Source organism: Ziziphus jujuba, chromosome 10, assembly GCF_031755915.1.
Source record: "Ziziphus jujuba cultivar Dongzao chromosome 10, ASM3175591v1".
NCBI classification, from domain to species: domain Eukaryota; kingdom Viridiplantae; phylum Streptophyta; class Magnoliopsida; order Rosales; family Rhamnaceae; genus Ziziphus; species Ziziphus jujuba.
In genome coordinates, this window is record NC_083388.1 from 21084244 (window position 1) to 21101752 (window position 17509).

A 17509-nucleotide genomic window follows, 5' to 3' on the forward strand; every position below is an offset into this window, starting at 1 on the left:
AAAATTGTACATACTGAAAATAAAGAGTCGTAAAAAACAGCGCTTCATGAGGATTATATTTGTTACAAAATCATTAATTTGTAATTACAAAAAAAAAGGATAAATTAAGCATGTATGATTAGAGGCGGATCCATAAATTTTGGTAAAGGGCCGATTTAGAACTACACATTTTTTCCTTTTTTAGCAATTAGGTCTGCTTCTCCAGATCCAAAAAAGAAAAAAACGAAAAAAAAAACATTGAAGAAACATTATTTGGAGTTGGAGATGGCATTAAATAAAATAATAATGATTTTCTGCCTCGACCTTTTTTAGTCACGGTTAGCTTTTATGTCTAAATAAAATTCGGTCACAACAATTATTAATTTCAGCTATGACTACCATTTACCCTTTGCATTGTGCATGTAATATGGGTTAATGCATGCATGCATGTAAAATCGCTTCCAAAGGAAGTTTAAATTGGACGAGTTGCAACATTAATAAAAATCTTTAATTTTGTTCAAGAATTAAATAATTATAATTGTGGCAGAGGGTGCTGCAATATCACGTAGAAAGGATAGTACCCATGCCCTTCGTCTGTTTTACTGAAGCCGTGTGATGTCGAGTATTAACTTCAATAAAGAGAAGCCAAACAAGTCCACATGTAGATGTAGGCATCGGTTTTATTTAACTTTGACTGTGGAGATCGAAGCCAGTTGTACATACTGAAAATAAAGAGTAAGATACGACATTAATTAATAAATATATGGGACAAAAATTAACAGGTTAAATCAAGCATAGCATGATAGCGTTTGACTGAAAAGAGATGAGAGAAAACAACTAGTTAACATTGGAAATACAAAGGAGGTGGAGAAGCTTCTAGTTCTATTTTTCTCATTATTTTTTTTTTGTCTATCGATTTTGTCAAACTAATATGACACAAAATAAAATAGATACCATTAACGATATTATTTACTCTCAAAGGATTTAATAAAAAGTGTGACTTAGTAAAACAATTATTAATAAAATATAATCTTTTTTAAATAAAAAAAGATAAATACATCATTTATATTAATTTTTTAAGAAAAAAATAAATGTGCATATCATTAATTCTATGCTATTCAGACAAGAGCATTGGAAATCGATTTTTATATTTGAGTGTCTATTAGGTAACATTCATATCACATAGGCTACAATTACGTTTAACTTTTATATTATATAAATAGCAATTTATAGAATTATTGGAAATGCTCTTACAAACAATTAGATTTTCATTGGTAATATTATCAAAATGTGTCTCAATTGGATTTTTATAAAAGTCTTAGACTTACAAGCGTTAATATCTTAATTGGCCATACACACACAAAACAGATTAACTCTAGTTAGCTTCTACAAATCCATGGTTAATAAAATAGTTAACACACATCACATTGATTAATTAATCAATGATTTGAAAGTTTATGTAGATAACAAAGTGAAAATTTTTGCGACAATATTTGTATATGTTGATATGAATGTTTTGATAATTATTTTAATATGGTATTATCTTAATTAATCAACGATTTAATTATTTTACATACATAATATAGTGAAAATTCTTAACAAAATTATTACATCGGAAGATTTCCATTATAAAGTGGGAGTATGTTCTCAACATATCAAAAATTGCTTATACATGTGTATATATATATATATATATATATTTTTTTTTTTTTCTTTCTTTTGGAATATAAACACGAGAAGAAGTAGAGATATGGAATCAGCGACAGTGCATTTCCTTCGTGAAGCATATCTTGTGCGCACACTTTTTAAAATACTCGTACGGACCTAGCACAGTACACGAAAATGAAATGTCATCATAGTGTGGATAGAACCTCTATATTTTGTACCAAAACTTACGAATTTTTATACAGCAGCTATAGCAACGAATTGAAAATGAATTTTCTCATCTTTGTTCTTCTCTCTTTGATCATTTTTTTTCTACTCGTACTTCCCAGGCTGAGCTTATAATTGAAAAATTAATTATGATTATTTTTATCTAGTTCTTCGACTTGCTACTTTCTGCAGTCTCCCACATAACCGTTGCTATACACCCACCAAAAATTACTTTACCATTCATGGTATGTGGCCGGTGAGAAAAATTGGGCAGACAGTAATTCCCCCGGATCCTAAATAAGTTTTCAACGAGACATCGGTAATTAAACATGTATGCTATTATTTATTTTCAATATATAACATGATTATTATTAATTAGTTAATGTTCAAATTAATTATTTTTTCCTATTTATTTTACAGTTGCCGGCCAATCAACTTAACAATTTGGAAGTTTATTGGCCCAAGGGGATAATAAAAAGTTTTGGAGAGATGAATCTCATATGCATGGTTCCAGTTCTGAAGCAGTTATTCAACGCCAAACCCAATATTTTTCTAAAGTTATAAAAGCAAGGTTAAGCTATTACATCTCAACCGGATATTACTCTTAGCAGGTAAGATATGATAAATAAATAAATAAATTGATTAAGCTATATTATATACATACAGTGTGTATATAGTGTCTTACGTAATAATTTATATTGTCTGCTTAACATTTTTTCCACGGGAATTAAACCCGGGGATCAAATTATTTTCATGTGTAGAAGTCGTGCCAAATTTATTTCTATATACAGAACAAGCCTTCTAATTGTGAAAATCCTGTCCAATATTTTCCTTCTCTAGTACAGTTTAACTAGTAGCTCAAAAAAACATATATTGGAATAAAGCTGTTGTTGGTAATTTCAGCTCCGTCTAGGTACCATTTCGCAGTATTATTCAATGTGTCACTATTATCTTATATATAAACACTGATATTCTATGTGGCATTATTCACGTGATTGGATTTTTAATTTTGCGGTTTATTGTTAATTCTAATGAGATATTTGAAAGATTTGCTCTCTATGATATCTAATTAAATGAGAGAGCATAATCTCTACTAATCAACAACCATCTCAATTTTTTTTGTTTTTTTTTGTTTTTATCAAACAATGTGAAAATAATATATTAAAAGGAATTAAATCAAGAGAAACAATTAAAGCCAGCTAGACTATTTAGAAGAGTCCCAGTATGATGGCAACAAGACTTTGAGAACTCTTTTGTGTAAGTTTATAGTTTTATAATAAAGCCCTATATATAATCAATTGAAATTAACACAAAGGTGTGTTTTGATCAATTGGAACTAGACTCTTTTTGTAGGTAAATACCTTAATAAGTTTTTCAAAAGTTTGCAGACTGCTTGTTTGTTGGGTAGTAGCTGGGTCATGCAAAAACAGCTCTTCATCATAACTTTTGCAAATAACACCTTATCGTCCTGCCAAAACCCACCAACACTCGTCCAATGCCTTGAAGTGGTCCAATTGTAAATACTTCACTGTAGGGCTCTTTTAACACCAAATTCACCCAATATCCATATATCAAAACATGTTCCGCCGGATTCCCTTCCATTTTCATCATCATTTCGATTGGTAGAATTAGAAAATTAACGCACGAGAGCAGGAGACTCTTTAAAATCCAAAAGGCAGCTGCCAGTATAAAACTTGCAACTAATATTATCAGGCAAGAATGTTACTATGATCACCTCCTTGTTCATGTCAAGCCAAGCGAAATGATTTCATGGTAATCATTGTAGACCCTTTGTTAATCCAGGAATACATTCCATTGCTAAATACACCACTCAGACTACTTGTCATATTACATTGGAAAGAGATCAGTCGCTATGCTTTTCCAAGAGTCTGTTCGTAAATTGTAGCTAGGATTGTTGTCATAGTACTTGTGCACCATGACCACCTTGTAATCCTTGGTTTTTGAATCAAATCAAATTCCAATATTTTCATATAAAGCATCCCTTAGGTGATAAATGTTTCGCATCTTGTTATTGTTTCTTTTTGGTTGAAGAGAAGGTGTTTGGCAATTTGTTTGGATCATAATATTAATTTTTCAAATTAATATTTTTATTTCGTTGAAATATTATTTTTGAAAGATCAATTAAATAGCATTAGTTCTACATTGATTGGAGATGATAGAGAGACAAAACTTGCACATGTATAAATTATGATTTTAAAGTTGGTTTTTGAAAAGTCCCATATCAGAAGCGAGTGAAGCAATTCAAAGTTCTCTACATGCTTGGAAAGGGAACACTACGCACCTCCACAAACGACTACAAGAATATAGACTAATTAGTTTATTCTTCTTAGAATTTACTTTCTCTAGTTTATTTTTATTAGTTGAAATTTTATTTTTAAAAGTCCTTTATTCATTAAGGCAATTGGACCTTGTAATATTATTTTTGTTATCCAATAATCAATACAATCGTTTGATGAGTTTGATTCATTTGGTGCATATTTTTTCTTTTACTTCTTTGAACTGTTACAGGTTTGAAGTGGCACGCCCACAAAATTAGGAGACTATACATTGTTGGAAATTTTCTGACATTGTTCCAACATATCTTTTTGGCACGCCTGATGGGACATACATCAAAATTTCAACCGAGGAGAATGGTTCAGACTCGATCAAGGTCTTTGGAGTTTGACACCTGTAATAACAACAAAGATGAAGAAGTTGGCAAGACTCTCGACTCGATGGAGATGTCCACCTAGGAGTCGATCCATGAGCTATCTCGAGATCTAAAGGAGGGTAAAAGGAAGATAGAGTTATTCCAAGAAATCCAGTAACGTCAGATGGAAGGCATTATGGATTTATTGCTTGAACAATTGTAGGTTATTCAAGCCTCGTCGAGTGGCGCAAGGCCATTTACTAGCCAAAAAGAACAAGTGCAGGCCTTTTCGGTCGTGCCTGATGGCAACACGTCAAGAACTGATGCATCAACTGTTTTGATGAGAACAAATGGAAATGAAGGAAGGATAGTTGTGCCAGAACGACAACCTTATATTCCTCCACTAGCTCGAAACCTAATTCATGGTGGAGAAGTAACTGAAAACCAAGGCTAGAATGCTAGAAATGGCCGAGAAGAACAGATTGTATTGGCCCCTCAGCCCGTACCACATATAGTGCAGGCTTTTTAAGCTGCACCTTATGGCATGCAGGTCCCTCAGACTGCAAATAATGCTAATGGAGGAAGGGCAAACTTTCAGCTCCATGTTTTCCCACATGTCCAAAATCAAGGTCATAGTGGGGGACATGCTGAACAATTTGGCCAAAACTTTCTGTATGGCCAAAAGAAGACCATCACCACTAGGCTGACTACTATGGCCCGGCATGGAAACATGGACATAATGTCCGGAATTGGATGAACAACGGCCATGGAATGGATAAGGAGGCTGTCGAGACCATCATCTAGGAGATGATCAACCCCGCATCCAAAAAAATTGGTCGACCATCCTACAGAAGGCCTTACCCCGAGATCATTGATCGAATAGAGTTTCCAAAGGATCCAGATTTCCTGAATTCACCTTGTTTTCAGATGAAGAGAATCAATCCACTGTGGAGCACATAAATTGCTTCACTATCCAATGTGGATAAGTTGCGGCCAATGAATTCTTAAATCTCTGTCTGTTTACTAACTCTTTGACATGTTCTGCTTTCTCATGGTACATCAACCTGCAACCAAACTCGATCCATACTTGGCAAGAATTAGAGCAAAAATTCCATGAGAAATTCTACAGGATTGAGCTGGAGATCTCTGTGGTTGATTTATCGTGATTGCATTAGATGGAAGGTGAATCAGTGGAGAACTTTATTGCCCAGTTCAAGAGGGCAAGGATCAGGTGTCACTTGGTTATACCAGAAAGAAAGTTTGTCAAGCTAGCCCAAAGTGGATTGAGCTACAAACTTTGGAAGAAGTTTGAAGGGACAGAGTTTCATGATTTGTTCGAGTTAGTTTCTCAAGCATCTAGATATCAAAGTATTTTAAGAGAAGAGTATTAGAGGAAGAACTCATCTCGGGGATCATATTATAGAGATCCAAATAAGGAGATTTTTTCAGTTGAAGCTGAAGACCAAGGAATCGAGGATGTCTCCACCAAAATCGATGCTGCTGAGGTAGTGGCCACTAGGCCATACGTATACAAAGCCTTAGCTAGACCAACAAGGAACCAGAGGATTCCTCAATTGGTCATGGATACGAAAAAGAATCGACTTGAGCCGGAGAAGGTTACAGTTTTGACATCTCCAAATCCGATCAAATTTTTGACCATTTGTTGGCTTACAAAGTAATTAAATTATTTGACGACCATGTTTTACCCACAGCTGAAGAAACTAAAAAAAAAACAATACTGCGAGTGGCATGGTATGTGGACACATCAAACTGTTCACTATGTGGTGTTCCAAAATGCCATCCAAGCATTAAATGACCAGGGTACCTTGAAGTTCCCGGAAAAAGGAAAGGATATGATGGAGGTTGATAGAAATCCTCCCCATCAGTCGAAATGGATATGGTTTCGACCAACATTTCTGAGTTGACCAAACCTAGAGTTAGTTGATCTAGGACAATCCTCATCCGGTAGAGTTTGGAAAAGGGAGAATAGACCAAGAAAGGAGTATTCGGCCAAAAGCGTAGAACAATCTACTATGGTGCTTTGTACTTGTTGCAAGCATGAAGTTGACAATGGGGAGAAGCAACCTGTAAAGATATGTGAGCAGAATTTGATAAAATTGCCATAAGAGAATTACGGGCCTCATAGTCCAAAGTCAGTATTCTAACGCCTGGGACCAAAGGTGCAAGATGGTCATTGGAAGCTGACCCATCAACACCGGGGGAAGGGGGGGAAGGCAATTTGGCTCCAAGTTTTAGATTACATTTTCGAGAAATAATCTAACAAGATTGGTTTATTATAAATTGAAAAGCCAAGGACATTCTGGCCACCAATTACAGAAATAGGTTGGTAGTACCGTGGGAAATACGGCAACATGTTGTGGTTAGAAGATTAGCGGAAGAATCAAAAGCTCACGAGAAAGCTGCTGAAAAAAGGCCAATGACAATGTCAACTTGGCTTGAAAATCAGAAAGATGATATATATTGAAGGAATTGGAGTCGCACCTTTGTGATATAGAAGGTAGACTAGAGGGTTTGAAGAAGATGGCCGAAGTCATGGCTAAAAAAGCCATTACCTCATTAGGAGCCAGCCCTTCTGGAGTGAAGAAGCAAACTTTGGTATGGGTTAGGAAACAAAGTGCTGAAGTTATCCCATGCATAAAGAATCTAGATGACGACATTATGAAAGAAGACATGATTGATTCTTCAACCAATAAGAAGTTTTCGATGGTCAAATTTGAAACTATGGAAAAATTGATGGTCAACAAGGTTGTCGTTCTGCCTTTATCATTTGGATCTCGACCTAGTCAGGAGTGCATGATAGAAAAAGATGGTCGATATGTGAATAAAGATTATGAGAAGACACTCACGATACATGAATAGCTTGGCAAAGATCGAATTGTCGAGCCACAAAGTTTGGACAATAGACTTCTACACCGCACTGATTGGATTTGAATTTTCCGCCGAAAGAAAGATCTCGATTGATCAGCATGCTGGACTAAATAATCTTCAATGTCTTCATTAATGGAAGATTTTTCTTTATGCCCAGGTAAGGATTAAGTGCAGTACTCAACCAAGAAGGAAGAAAAGGATATTTGGTCAGCACAGAAAAAGTTTCCGAAGCGCGATGGTCTGTGAAGTAGAAGTCAAAGCAATCTTTGGCCGAATGTCCCTGCAAAGCATTCTGTAGGATTTGATGGCCTAGGAGTGTATTGGGTTGGCTTGTGGACAGAGACGGCCTCTTCTCAGGAAAGTAGGCATGGAGCCAAAGCTGCAATATCCACAGAGGTCCAGCATGATGTGGGTCCATGTTAGCATTGGCGACATTGTTGATTCCTTGGTATAGGTGACCAAGAACGAGCGGTCCAAATGTATAAGGCAAACCAATAGCAAGAGCTTCAGCTATGTGAATGTATACTTTCGTCACCTGCATTGAAGGCACACAAAAGATGTACCTGCGCAACCACAACAGAATAAAAAAAAAGGTGTTCTTGATCTGAAGGTGAATTGTCTTTGCCTTGGATGTTCTTCAGAAAATGGTTGTAAGAAGCTTTATGCTTTGGGAAGTTAGCTTCTTCATAATGCAGCATGCCGTCTCGAGATGGAGCAGTAATGGACAAAAATTCGCCATGAGGTCTAAGGCCAAGCAGAACAGCTATATCCATCAAGGTCGGTGTCATCATTCCAAACCTAAAATAAAAAACATTGGAAATAGAAGACCAAAAGCAAAGCGTTATTACAATCAGGCCCTTGGCGCATGAGATGTTAAGACAGGATAGATGTATCATGGCATAAATTCCAGATTTCTTTTAGGGACTGTAGTAATAGGGGTCCAATCGATCCATCCACGTAATCCACTCCGGAGGTGTGTGTCAGGACCCGTCCAGAATTCCTCCCCGGAACCCTAGACAAGCCCTGATCCCAGGGAACCCTACCGGACCTTCCAAAGGAAAATCCGGCAGAACCTCCCCTAAGGGATGGACTTACCACAAATTACCTACACTGAAAACAAACTTCTATACTCATCCCCTTATTCCTCCCGCAAACTACAAATTGATTCCACAAATTTTCAGCACTTCAAATAATAACAACAATCCAGTGCATGAATAAAACATAAGTGTCCCAATAGTATACAGAGCTTTAAGAAGTGCTAAACAACAAAAATACAACAAGGATGAAAGAAATAATACACTGAAATGAAAGAGTACAGAAGTACTTCTCGAAACACAACAGCAGCGGAAAAATTTGGTTCGCTCCGGAAGAACGCCTACCACCACTTGCACCTACGGGAACGGAACTTGAAAACGTGAGATGCTAATCATCTCAATGAGTGACCCTAACTACTGAACACTTTTAATGATAATAAAATAATAATAATAACAATTAAGGAAATTGAATAAATACCAACAATTAATAAATAAATAATAATAACTGTTGGAAATAATAATTTCCCTCAAAACTCTCACCAATCATTCCGTTTGAAATGTTTCCTTTTTAAAACCTTTTCACAAAACCCGATATACGTACTTCCCGAAAACCAAGGGATTAAACCATTTGATAAACAATAAATAAATAAATAAATACATACCCCAATATATAATTAAAATGTAATAATTTATAGTAAATAATTTTTGAACACCTTTGGGGTTTAAAACATTATTTGCAAATTACATCTGACGCACCACACCATATACCGGTGATGCCCTCCGATACCCAGCGTCCCGAGCACCGACTGGCGGGGGGGTTAAAGAGAGAAACTTGCAAACGGCACTTCGGTGTCCCGACAGTACCGCTGCTGAAACCATCTCCCGGCTAAGGAGGAGGGCGGCTGTGGCAAAAAACAAACTTGCCTGCCCACGGTCCAATGGCAACAATGGGAGAAATAATACCTGCGCGCTAAACCACATAATACTTGCGCGCTACCACGTGTCCATACACCAGAACACCAATATTGTATGAGTGCGTCTAAAAATAAACATTATTAACCAACCGTACCATTTTCCAAAATTACCGTGGGAAATACATTAAATTCTCACACTTATCATCCCACATATTTTTATTTAATAAACCGATACGAAACATTGATAACCAACAAACCACAATTTCTCGAAGTACGAGATGCAACCATAAAAATACTGCGGGCATAATTTATAAAATTTAAACAAATATTTTCGTAAAATATTTAACCCAATTATGCCCGAAAAATCATATTTGAAACCACGTACAAATACTACCGAAATACACTTTGCTCATGCACAATAAATTAAACCACAATATAATTCATAAATAAATCACACCACATGAGCATAATTTAAATATCAATTTAAATACCAAATAAACACAATTAATTGCCCAAAATAATTTTTGAAGGTGGGTCACTCACCTTGAGCGCGTAAATCAACTAAGATCCTCCTCGGGATCAACTCCACCACTCGTACGCGCACTTAAATAACCACAGTGTACCAACCAGAAATATTAATATTTTATTCGGATAATTCCCAAATGGGTACCCGGGGAGCGAACACCAAACGATATCTAAAAGTTACGAGTTATATACCGAATCGAAGCTTGAGTGATGAGGATCACTGATTCGGTCTTACTTTCCGGTGATCGGACCCGACGAGGTCGGAATCTCGCCGGAAAGCTTTTCGAGTTTCGGCTCCGCAATTCTCCCAAACCGTCTCGAATTGGCTGAAACGGATGCCTGATTCAGGTTCAGGAGGTCGAACACAGTGGATTGGAGTCGACCGGAAAACTGGGTACTCGCCGGAACAGTAACTTCCGGCGAGCCGCAGCGGTCACCGGCAACCGTCGCCGGCGGCGGCGCGTGCGGTGGCCGTTGGCTGTGATTTTTTGCAGATTTGTAGATCGTGGGGAGAGCAATCCAATGGGACCGGGGGTTAGGCAAACGGAGACTGGACGGCGGAGAAATCACGGTTTGAAGATTTTCGGCCCCTCGCCGGAAAACGCTTCGATCCCGGTGCGTCGGTGGTCTGGTGGCCGTGAAATTTGGTGGGTCGGCCGGACTTGAGGAGGTGGTGATGGCTAGGTGGCGCGTGTGGCTGGAAAATGGCCAGAAATGGGCCAATCGGCAGTGGCCGGTGGTGGAGGGAAAAACTCGCCGCCTCGATCTGGGTGCGTCCGGCGGTCGATCGCCGTGAAACTTTGAGGTTTTACCAGAAATTGGGAGGGGAATCTTTCTGGCTGGTGCGTGTACAGTAGATCGGCCGGAAAATTTGAAAATCTCCGGTGGCCGGTCGGATTCTCTCTCTCTTTCTCTCTCTTCCCTGAGAATTTTATCAAATAAATGCCACTGTGTGACACTGTTCATACCACATGGACCAATCAGAAGCTGACACGTGGCATCACTGTGCACCTAAGCAAGATATAATAAAATAATACGGTATCCGGCGAATTTCAAACGTCCATAACTTTTTAACCAAACGTCCGATTCAAGCGTGCCGCTAGTCTATGAACTCATATTGACGAGTACTTTAAAACCATACTAAAGTCAAAACAAAATTACATCTCAAGAAAAAGTCAACTTCCGGCACCTTTTGGACTGTTTGCACTTCAACTTGTTTTGCCCATAACTTTCAAACCGTAGCTCCGTTTTCGACGTGCTACTAGTCTATGAACTCGGGGCATCATGCACTTCGCCACGGTACCCTGGTCAACTGGAAATTCCAACTGGAGCAAAAAGTTAATTTTTGACCCGCTCGGTCAATGGTCAACCTCGGTCAACGTGCACGGATTCCGGTGCGATTTGGGACGGGGTGTTACAGTGTGACTGGCCATGACTTGAAAGGTTTAGAGTCTTCCCATTTAGCCCAATCCAAGGATGTTGAGAAAAATGGTAGAAGTTTATCTGAGCGAGTTCGGAATACAACTTCAACTTCACAAGGCATTTTGTCTTTGAATCGAGGACCAAGGCTAAATTATTTGTAGAGTTGGTTTCTCTCAATTAAAATCCTGTCGTCAATAGCATTTTTGGTGTGATTGATAGCTTGCTTAAGTTGCTCCACATATAACGATTTGTCTTTATTGGTGGCCTGCATTATATAAAAAGTATATTTCAAAAAAAAAATTAAAAAAAAAAAAAATATATATATATATATAAAATAAAATAAAAAAAGGAAAAAATATATATATATATATTTAGTATGCTAAGTTAAGGCGACCTTTAATTGTGAAGATATATAGTGAATCTCATTATTTTTTGTATTAAGTTTTGGTAAAGCTATGTCCTCGTAATCAATAGTTGAGCCGATTACCTAAAAAAAAAAAAAAAAAAAAATTTCAGCAGTTTGAATAAAAACAAGCATGAGGTGAAATAGGAGGGCCACTGGTAGATTTTTAATGCAATCTTTATATATATATATATATATATAGAAAGAAAAAAAAAAAACAAAGCATGAGATGTTATAGTATTTATAAAAATAAATAAATAAATAAATAAATATATATATATATATATATAGAACCAAGAGAGTGCAAGTGTGGCCTAATAGAGACATGTGGACATCTTTTGGAAATATATATACACATGAAACCGTGAGCACACACACACACATATATATATATATGCGGAAATTCTATGGTGAGGACGGTTCGTATGAAGACCGCGGTATTAGTGACGGTTTTTTATAGTATTAATGACAGTTTTTTAGAAAATCGTCATCAATACTATAAAAAACCATCACCAATATTATGGTCCATATGAGGACTGTCTACACCATAAACAGACTGTATATATATGTGTGAGTGCAAGTGTGGCCTAATAGAGACATGTGGACAGAAACCGTGAGCATATATATATACATATATATATATATATATATATAAAAGAGGGAGAAAGGATGGGATGTTTTGATATATATCCTTTAGTCTATATTATAAGCGAGAAGGGCTCCCAAGTTTTGGTCATGTTTTACTGTTCAAAATGGTTCCAAAACGACTACTTTTCGTGCGTTTTGGCTTTTCTTTTCTCTGTTTTTTACTTTTTTTTTTTTTTACAATTTCATTTATCCAAATCTATCATTTTTTTGTTTCATTTTACAATAGTATGCCAAGGATAAAACATCGTTAAAAACATATACATAATAGTTTTCTTTTCTTTGTTTTTTACTTTTTTTTTTTTTTTTACAATTTCATTTATCCAAATCTATCCTTTTTTTGTTTCATTTTACAATAGTATGCCAAGGATAAAAACATCGTTAAAAACCTATACATAATAGCCGATGTTTTTACATAAAAAAGTCAGATTTTTTCCTTTTTCAACGACTGAATTCCAAAAACCATCGCTAAAAATTTATTTTTTATTTTTTATTTTTTTATTTTTAGTTCTTGCTGCCAAAACGAGAACAAATTGAAGATCTAAGAAGAGAAAAAGAGTCAGCAGTGGACAAATGAAAGAAAGGGATAGGATATGATTATTTTCAGGTAAATTATCACATTTAGTTATTTATTTATTTTGATATCTATTTGCAAATATTATGGATTTTTATTATCAATTATCTATTTTGAAAATAATAATTATAATAATTAGTATAAAACAATCTATGATTAATAACACTAACTTTATTACATATGTGAGATGTAGTAAATTTTTTCACTTTAAAATTAAATAAATTTTTGTTAAATGGACTGGACTTTTTTGTTAATAAATAATAGATTAGACTTACTCCAACTATTGCTTTGCATTAGCCTTTTATCTTTTATCTATTACGTTAATTAAAATCCTTGAATGTTCCATCACATATTTGATCTTCAACAGTTGCCATACTGGTGAGATCCACATTTTATGCTTCTTTTTTTATTTTGCCATACAGGTGTCAGGGTTGTGGTATGGCATGCATTATGGTTATGATGACTTACAGTATGGTAAGGATAGAGTTGGTGTACTTTATACAAAATTCTGGACTTCATTATTGTACTTCAGAAAAGACTTTGCCTTACAATGTAAGTAAAAATTTTGATTTATATCCTTTAGTCAAAGCCTATTTCCTTGGTTTTCAGTATTTAAATGCCATTGGCTTTTTTTCTTTTCTATTTTTTTTTTCAGCTTTTCTCTCCCCCTACTCTCTTTATCAATGACGACAAAGAACCTGAGGATTGTGTTATTCAGTACAAAATTGGTAACTTTAATTTTTTCCATTCCTTTGTCTTATTACTTAATTTCCTCGTGCATTTCAATTCTTTTGTGAGTTCATGAATTTCATTGTCCATGGATCTTTGCATTTTTCATTGCTTTTGTGTGCACATGCATATGATTTATATTTCAGTTCTTCACCCAATATCACATATTGATATATGAAAAACCAACATGTATTTATGTTAGGGAAAAAAAAAACAGTAAAAAAAAAAACAGAAAAAAGAAAAAGTAGTAGGAGAGCATGCAATCCCACAAGAGATCATGATGGTCATTGTTTTTTTTCTCTCAGTCTAAAAAATAAATGAATAGTCAATGACTATGTCATCTATAATTTGGTTTATTTGATTCATAGTGATTTCATTTTATGTTTTTCTAAAATATAATATAGCAAAATGGTTAGAGAAGTAAAGCTAATCAAGGATATTCAAGCTCAACAAAGAGGTTGGACAGTAAAAGTGGTGGTTATTGAGAAAGCAATGCCACGAGTTTTTAAATCAAGTCCAAACAAATATCAAAGGTTAATCTTAGCTGATGAAGAAGTAAGTTTGTTTTGATAATATATTTATTTGGTATAATTTGTTTCATATATAACTCAATTTTAAGTCTCTTGTTTTTCTTATACAGGGTAATAAGATCCAGGCCACAACATATGGTGGAGACATCCACATCTTCCGAGACACACTCATAATTGGGAAAAATTATTATATTTCTAATGCTTGGGTTAAAGAAATTGGTGCACAATATCAGATTGTTCAAAATAATTTGCAATGGACTATAAATGGTCGAACCATTGTGGAAGAAGTGACTGGAGATTCAGAGATAATTGTGCCTGCTGTTTACAACTTTGTTCCGTTCTCACGACTACACACTTATATTGATTCTCTATCCCATGTCGGTATGTTTGTCTATATAGTCAATTTGTTCAGCTATATTTTATAACTTTTCATTTATATTTAATTCATCGTGTGGACAAATTTCTAATGATCTATAACATTTTAATTAACTTTTGAATTTATTTATCATCAGATGTGATTGGAATAGCTATTGAAATCAAGCCAAAAAAGGAGATAATCACGAATGATGGCTTAGAGATTGTCCAAGAGATGACTTTAATGAATGATAAGTAAGTACTCCAAAAAAATAAAAATAATTATTAATTATTAAATAAGTTAATAAACATTTTTCTGAATTTTGATTTTAATTTTATGGACAGTATGGATACTTTGATGCTCATCATGTGGAACCAATTTGTGAACAATGAATGTACTCAAATTTTGAATATTATGAATAGAAAACCAATCATAATTGGATGTCGACTTAAAGTTAGCTCATATAATGGTATGTTTCCTTAATGACTACACTACAATTGATGTTATTTTTGAACAATTTTTATGTAATTAAAATAGTCAGCAATTTTCTAAATTAGTTTTTATTAATTCAATTTTTTACATGCATATTTGTATTATTTATATCATCATACAGGTATCTCGCTTTCAACCAAATCCTCCAGTTCATTTGTTATTGAACCGGAGATACCACAAGCAGCTGCTTTATCAGTTTGGTAAACTAATATTGGAGTTTAAATTTAGAACAATTTTTCTTGTATAAAAAATAAAAATAGCAATAATTAATTTGAGCAATTACAGGTATAATGCTAATGCTGAAAAAGCCATGGACATAATATGTGGAAGGATTGGTCTTGAGACAAAGTCACTGTCTACACTTCCTTCTGCTGAGGACATCATTACCATTAAGATGATAGATAATCAACTTAATACGGTAAATTTCTTGACTATTATTTTGTTTATAATTATTAACAACTATAATATTAAGATATGTTTGTACTTTTCATTATGTAAACAGAGGAGAAGCTTTTGGATCAATGGTCACATCAAAGTGACAAATTTGATTCAACATTTTTGGTACTTAAGCTGTGAAAAATGCACAAAAGCAACTGGATATGAATTTGAACAGAGGTTTAACTGCTTGTATTGCAGACATGATCAAGTTAAAGCTATGCCAAGGTATGCATACAAATATTTGTTGTTATTATTATTATTATTATTGTTATTATCGTCCAATTATGCAATCATCATTATATGATTGTAACTTACAACTACTGGATTTTTTTCCCCATTAAAAACACACTAATTAATTATGCATGAAAAATTTATAATCAATGATATTATATTTTTCATCTCACGTGTGAAACATAAGATAAAGCTTTGATCTAAATGAATAGGACAAGAATAAAACAGAAAAAAGATATGATTATACCTTGCACTGATCAATTTGTACATTTGTTGAGCCCCATAGCAATCACCCCATTCTACAACTTTTGCTCATTTGTCAATATGCTGCATTTAAAAGTAAAAGCAGGCTACATTATGATTGAGGATCGTGCTTGCTAGCCAAAATAACAAGATTTGTTGCAAGAAAAACTCCACTGTCTTTTGAGTATTTTCGGATATTTAGTTGCCATAATAATTGAGATCCACAAAAATTAATAATTGAAATTAATCATCATTATTTGAAACTCAAAAATCAAACTTAAACAGAGATCGTGTTTAAGGATTGCAACACAAAACAAAGAAAAATAACAAAATGAGCCATTTTTTATGTTAAGCATGTTCATTAGGAATTTTTATTTATAGTTTAGTAAGCAAAATATAGAACTCCATAAATTTTTGTTCTCTAAATACTTAGCTTATCTTTGTCATATAGATTATTACTTCATCTACATTATTACTTCATCACCTTTTGTTATAATGCATTAGGTTAATGCCTCAATCTTTGCCTCTACTCTCTCCACCCAGTGCCACTTCAATTTTGTATAATATGAAATACTTTATTCAATTATTGTATAAGACATTTCATATTATTTATTTTATCATTAATTATAATCTCTAACTGGTAATTCTTCTTTTATTCAGGTGCCGAGTCATTGTTGATTTGATAGATGAGTCTTCATCATTGAATGCTACATTGTTCGGAAATCAAGCTGAAAAATTTCTTGGTTGCACTGCATATGAGTTGATGAATAAATCTGATGGGGTAATATAATTCTTTTCATATGTGTTTGTGGAAATGACTGGTTAGTTTTAACTTGTTCTTTGAAAAAACATATATAAATGATGTAAATGCTTATGTGAGTACTAACTATGAATCTTTCTTTTTTTTAGGATTCTGTTAAAGATATTGAAAAAATTGCCACATTATCCAGTAGTCATAAGCTTCTAATTCAAGTTAAAGCATCTAAACATGAATATCGTGATATTACAAGATGGAAAGACACAATCCTTTCTGTTTGTGATACTATTTCAAAAGAAATCAACACATTAACACAAACAGATACTTCAAATGATGCTGAAGTTAGTCAAGTTTTAGAAATTGTTGAAGAGCAAAGTGGAAAATCATTAGGCATAACTGAATTGAGAGGTATGAACATGTTTGATACATTATATCCTAAGTGAAATTACATGAGCTTTTATTTAATGTTCTAATGCATATATATTGCAACTTTCAAAATCAGATATATCTGGAAGTGTTGACAATGCTAAGATAGAGCAAATGAGCAATGAAGATAAAGTCCTAGCTGATTTGGTTTCAAAGCCTACTGCAAGAAACAATGCAACAAAGAAACTAAAGCTGATGATTTCCAAAAGTGCAGGTGAGGCAAATCCAATAGCGCTGAATCTTGAAAGTTCTCATTTACAATTTGGTGAAGGGAGTAGGAAGCAGTTTGCCGAGCTTAAAGACAATGCTTAATTCGTTATCATGGGAACCATCTTTTTGTTAATGTGGACATGATAGATTACTATCAGTTCATAAGTAGATTATTATCAGTCTTTTGTGAA

At 34.5% G+C, this 17509-nt stretch overlaps 1 protein-coding gene across 1 annotated transcript; it reads left to right on the forward strand.

Annotated features, from left to right (window-relative positions):
• Positions 1-15283: 15283 nt before the first annotated feature.
• LOC112491256 (uncharacterized) lies at positions 15284-17509 on the forward strand. Its single transcript, XM_048480249.2, has 5 exons — positions 15284-15431; positions 15516-15676; positions 16586-16706; positions 16835-17090; positions 17185-17509. Exons 1-5 carry the CDS (start codon positions 15324-15326, stop codon positions 17418-17420), a joined length of 882 nt encoding a protein of 293 aa, XP_048336206.2. The 5' UTR covers positions 15284-15323; the 3' UTR covers positions 17421-17509.